This window comes from Haemaphysalis longicornis, unplaced genomic scaffold (assembly GCF_048455015.1).
Source record: "Haemaphysalis longicornis isolate Haplotype H1 unplaced genomic scaffold, Haemaphysalis longicornis Haplotype H1 scaffold_13, whole genome shotgun sequence".
Classification (NCBI taxonomy): Eukaryota; Metazoa; Arthropoda; class Arachnida; order Ixodida; family Ixodidae; genus Haemaphysalis; species Haemaphysalis longicornis.
In genome coordinates, this window is record NW_027526233.1 from 79,824,440 (window position 1) to 79,830,225 (window position 5,786).

Here is a 5,786-nt window from a genome sequence, read left to right on the forward strand (position 1 = left end):
TTGAAATTAACCTAGCAGCTCTATTCTGTATTGCTTCAATCTTGTTAATCAGATATTGATTGTATGGGGACCAGATGGCTGACCAGATGGCTGGGGACCAGATGACCTGGAAGCCTTGGCGCAGATGACGTCGACGTGGTTACTCCAGGAAAGGCCTTCTGTGAATGTAACACGTAAGTATTTGCAGGATGAATTATAACCTAATAAACACGCACTGAACATCAAACAACTAGCATGGAGCAATTAAAGGTTATCTACAGTGCAGTTTTATGTTATGCAGGTAGAAAAGCTCAAAAACATAAAAACGAAATAAGTATGTTATATTCGAAAGATTAGGTGTTCCGTGGTACCCACACCACTTGTCCAGTTATGGGTAATAGTAATCGTTCCATGAAACATTGGGTATGCCTCGACAAGCAGCATCACGTAGAGGCAGTGTCGCTTAGGCCAGTTGGCCGTTGTAATGTCAGACAAGCGGAACAGCTGGACAGCTGAGCACCGTCGGCAAGCATAATGCACACCGTAAACACAGCGACGTATGTATTTACGTGTTTATTATTGAATGTTATTGTTATCCACCTTAATAACTGCTACAAAAGAGCGTGCACCGAGTTCATGTGCTAAAAGGTGGTTCTGATTCCCGTTTTTTGTGTTGAATTGTTTGAAAAGAATCACAACAAATTGCCCGGAATAAGCAAGCTCTGTTTGAAGGTCTCTACAATTCCACTTTCCTGAACTTCTTCTGAGTCGCTGGTTTGACCTACGGAGCGATTTGGCATAAACGGCACGTAGCCACCAGGTGTCACTCCAAATAGAGCTTTAAACTTGTTGGAATACTTGTAAGGGGAATAGGTATGCCATTGCCCTGCCAACTTTTAAGACTTTCATATTCGGACCTCTGTCCAATCAAGCACTATTCCGTTGTTCCAAAAGAATCTAATCGAATGTGGAAGATTTTCCTTCATTGGTTTCATTGTAGGAACCGTGCTCATTGCTGGCAGTCCCTAATTCCCCGTTTTCGGATCCAAAAGCCCTCAGTTTTTTCCGTGTAAACATCCGCTCCAAACACATCACACAACTTCATAGCCACTGTAAAGGTTTCCGGACACTCCCTTTGTCCGAATTTTATAACGCTATTTTATAACGCGCCGAATCGTTTTCTGAAGTTACGAGACCTGTAGAGATGATATGCGACCAGGTGAGTCGGTAGAGCCATGTGGCGAGCTGCGCAGTTAGACGTGAGGTCTCCTTGTCAATGTCCGCAGCGTTGCGAGGAAATATATCTCCGCTCTCGAAGATGGACGAGCAAGTAGCTTGCTTTAGTGGGTCTGACTTCTAGTAAATGTAACATGGCCTTCCATTCGTGTATAGGTTGTAGATTTCTGGCTCTGGCACTATTCTGACGGCTAAGCGGCATGCCGCTCCGGCTTTTCTGGCCGCGTTTTTACTCGAGGTTAATGCAGAGCATATAAATTATTTGTCGCATACCACGGTAGGAGTACTGTAGGTCATGAGCGGGGAAAATTCAGTTTCCTGGGGAAAAAGCTTAAAGCCACGGCTTTGCATATTCTATGGTGTTTCCTTGTGCTGAGTACCGCCAAGATCTAGAATTAGGAAGACGTGGAAAATGCTCCTGTCACTCCACACATTCTTCAAAACTTGCTCTGCGTTGAAACAGAAAACTCGTTTGTTCCTTTCTAGCACCCTTGACTACTATACAAACTGCCAAATATCATTCCTGCATTGCAAGGCTTCCCAGAACTACCACAACAGCATACGTCGTGCACTTCCGGTGACTATTCTATCGAAAATTGACTTAGCCATGATCCAGAATTTAAAGGTAACCGGCGAACATCCAGAAGTCCAGGTAAGACATTATCAAGCTAATAAAGAGGAGCTAGAGGCACCCTGTATAAGGCACAGGGCTTCCCCTAGGTTCAGTGTTTTAACAATTCTGTTTGAGTTGTTTTTCAACGCTACGTTCTTTAGTATTGTCTGTGACGAAGGGTTAAGACCTTTTTCCGAACAGGGGTATAGGTATATACTAGAGCCAGAAACGTCGGGCGAGTAACAAAGTACAGTACGTTTCAGAGGATTAAGTTCCCAACTATTTGGCATTGTCCAATTTCAAGTACGTTAACCCCTTGCTCTAACTTTCTTTCGCATATAGAGTGGTTGCGTGAGGGAAAACTAATTTTTCCATCGTTCACGTTTGTACAGCAATAAACTGACTATGTAAATTACTACCGCATGAGTTATTATTACACTAAAGAGAGTACAACTGACAGTACGCCTTCAGAAATCCCGTTTTGCTTATTCGTCGTTCCTACACTCTACGACCAGTTTATGTATTCAGTACTGCCGCGCGTGGTGATGCGCCCAGGAAGCAGTGGAAATAAACTAAGGCATCGTATACAATAATGACACAAGCATGTGTTTTCTAAGATGCGCCCCTTTCCTGTCTGTTTTCCTTCCTACAATTGTGCCTGGCGCTTAACCTGTTCCCATGATGAAGTACCAACTAGCTCGCATCGACAGATTAATGTTTTTCCTCGCCAACTGTGTCCGCCCTCACCAGTACGAAATTTAAATGCATTTCGTTGTGCTCTGCTAAATTTGTTACTTAATATTCGCGCTGACTCGCTGGGCGTTAACACACTAAGCGTCAATCAAGAGCTCACCTGTCGCAAAGGTGTTCCAGAATTTGTCGTCAGCGGAAAGTAACAACGAGCAGCCGGAATAAAGCGGTTAATAGCAGGTTAACTTGTTTTTCCTCTCGCATCCTTAGCTCTCCCCTTATCTCTCACTCCCCCACTCACTCATCTGTTGGTTTGTCAGTCCTCAAGATTTTATATCTCCGATTTCGCTCGATGTCTCCATGCACACAGCTTCCCAAAACCATTTCGAGACCCGGTACTTGGGATACACTGGTGGTTCCTAATTCCTGCCTTCATCAAAGTTCTCCCTTTTTTTCTCCATCTGCCTCCTGCAATAGGCACTCCTGAGCTGCTGGGCTCTGTGACTGTACATTGAGACACAAACAGGATAAACTGCGCAGACTGCATGAAGGAAACGCCACTAAATATTACAAAAACGGGGAATGCTTGAAATGCGTTCTTCTGTTGATGGGGTGAGGACGGGGCGTTGCTGTTTAGTTCCACATAATGATCCGGGGACCTCGGTTCTTGCCGCCTCCCCGATGGTTCAGGTGTCTGAACACAATTTCGCGCGTGTCTTAACACAATTTCCTTTAAACGAGTGACGTGAGGACCTATTTGGTATTCAATCATGCTCGAATGCGTAAAAGTTGTGCACGTGCATCCTTGTCTCCCCGGTATATTCGTATATATACAGTGCCGCAAAACAGTAATGTCCTAACAACGCACGATGCTCGATGCTGCAGCGGGTCACCGTCTTCTATTCGCTGCCCTGTCAGTCCTTCCGCTACATTAACTTGTGTTACTGCTTGTGTGCTCAGAAAGATATAGTAGTGGATTTTGTGCAGGACTAAATCAGGTGACAACCTCACACCTACTCGCATTGGTGGTGGTATATAAAAAGCGGGCTTCGATGAATAAAATAAGGTCATGAATTCATGAGACAACATTGAAACGTGGACTTGGGCAAGAGTGAGAGAGCTGGGGCGCATCCACGCACTCTCTTTCCTAAACGACTTGACGGTGCTCAAATATGAAGCGATGTTTGCAGAGGCAGCAAGAAAACAGGTCATGGGAAATAAAATTCCTCTCTTGCAAGCGTTGTCAGTTCTTCCAAATTTTAAGCAAAACTTTGTGGTGGCACAATATAAAGACAATGGTGCTTAGAGCAGCGTGTAACCTGGCCAAGATAACCACGCTTGTGGGGGGGGGTGACTTCAATGCACCACACCTCTCGTGGGAGTACAACACAGACACCGCCAAGGGCAAAGACCTGATGTGCGACGCTACGGAACAAGGATACACCCTGATCACGAACCCCAAGCAACCTACGCGAACGGGCCTCACGTCCACTCAACAGGACACCACGCCGTACCAAACCTTTATTAAGAACGGAGGAGAGGTTACGTGGGGCAACACTGGGGAGGTTCTGGGCAGCTACCATTAATACTAGAGATCCAACTGGCAGGCACAGGTGGATGCAAGATAGAACACAAATGTACTGACTGGGACACCCTCCACAAGCATAGAAGAGACGACCTGGGCACGCTCGACATCGACGACATTGAAGCGTGGATGACGAAACTGAAGATGGAAGTCCAGAAAGCGACCAAGAGGATCGAGACCAGCGACATTACATGCGTAAACAGCCTACTGGCGCACCTCAGAGAAGCGAAGAGGCCCATCAAGGAGCGCTGAAAGAAGCAGCGATGGAATATGAAGCTACGAAATAAGGTGGCGGAGCTAAACCGAGCGATTGAAAAACAAAGCGCAGACATCAGTGGGACGAGGTGTGCAACTGCATCGACGCAGCCTCCACCAGAACAAGGTCTGTTATCTGATCAGACACTTGCGTGGCCAGACCAAAACCAAGTCGTTCCAGCAGAAGCGCATGGCGCAGGTCATGCGCGAAGCCGAGGACCCATGGCAGAGCAGAGCTCATCATAAAGCTGAGGGCCAAGTATCTACCACAGAAGATAGCCGAACAACACCCAGGATACTCAGGGACCCCCAATGCCAAGCTTGACTGGGACATCTTGGCGCCAGAGGTGTAAAAGGCCTTGCGGAAGCTGCACACCAGATTGGCAGCGGGCCAGACAGAGATTCGAACAAGGCTCTGAGAAACTTCAACGACTCGTCGATCGAAGCGCTGAAAAAATATTGCAACAGATGCTGGCGAAGTGGCCGACAACCGAGACAGTGGAAAACAGCTAAAACGGTACTCATTCAAAAACATGGAAAACCACCGAGCAGTGATAACCTGCGGCCCATATCGCTAACATCGTGGGTGGGGAACGTCCTGGAGCCCTGCTGGCGAACACATGGCAGGACTACTTCGAAGAAGAGGGGGTGTATCCGGAATCGACGATGGGTTCAGAAGAGGCTTGAGCACCCAAGACGCGATGCTACAACCGTTGAAAAAAATCATCGAGGACGATGCAAGGGACAGCAAGGTGATACTGGGCCTAGACTTTCAGAGCGCCTTTAACCGAGTGAGGCACTCGGCCAACCTGGCGCAAGTGTCAAGGCTCAACGTGGGAGAGAGGAGTTACGAATACATCAAGGACTTCCTGTCGGGCCGCAAGATCGAGCTTCATGCTGGAGAGATCGATTTACCAGAGCAAGACGTAGGCAGCGTGGGCACGCCTCAAGTGTCAGTGATCTCACCACTGCTCTTTAATATTGTCATTATCCGAGTCGTCGAAGTGATGTCGAGCATCGAAGGCATTCTACACATCATTTATGCAGACGACATCACCCTATGGACGGCCGGCGGCACACACGCATGTATCGAGAGAAGGCTCCAGAACGCTATTTCGGCCATCGAAGACCCGTTGTACGGAACGGGTCTCTAGTGTGCGTGCTTTAAGTCAGAGCTCCTGGTGTAGTCGCCTCGCAAGGCGGGCCGGTAGACCGCTGCCCCCAAGGGATTGCGATCGCCTAGGGCTGATCACAAAGACAGGCCAGCGAATCCCAGAAGTGCCGGAGATCAGGGTGCTAAGCATGCTTATTAACGGCAACGGTAACAAGGCGAAGCTGATGAAGAAAGTGGCGACCAATGCGGCAAGCACCCTGCGGCTGCTCCAGCGCGTATGGACCAAAAAGACGGGAATGCGCGTAGAGGGGCTA

At 47.8% G+C, this 5,786-nt stretch overlaps 1 protein-coding gene across 1 annotated transcript; it reads left to right on the plus strand.

Annotated features, from left to right (window-relative positions):
- Window positions 1–5,059: 5,059 nt before the first annotated feature.
- LOC144163909 (uncharacterized) lies at window positions 5,060–5,512 on the plus strand. The gene has a single exon (XM_077694572.1). It carries the CDS (start codon window positions 5,060–5,062, stop codon window positions 5,510–5,512), a length of 453 nt encoding a protein of 150 aa, XP_077550698.1.
- The last annotated feature ends 274 nt before the right edge of the window (window positions 5,513–5,786 follow it).

Bases quoted from the DNA above. Each gene is read 5' to 3' on its own strand.
- LOC144163909 (XM_077694572.1), top strand. From the start codon at position 5,060: ATGCTACAACCGTTGAAAAAAATCATCGAGGACGATGCAAGGGACAGC.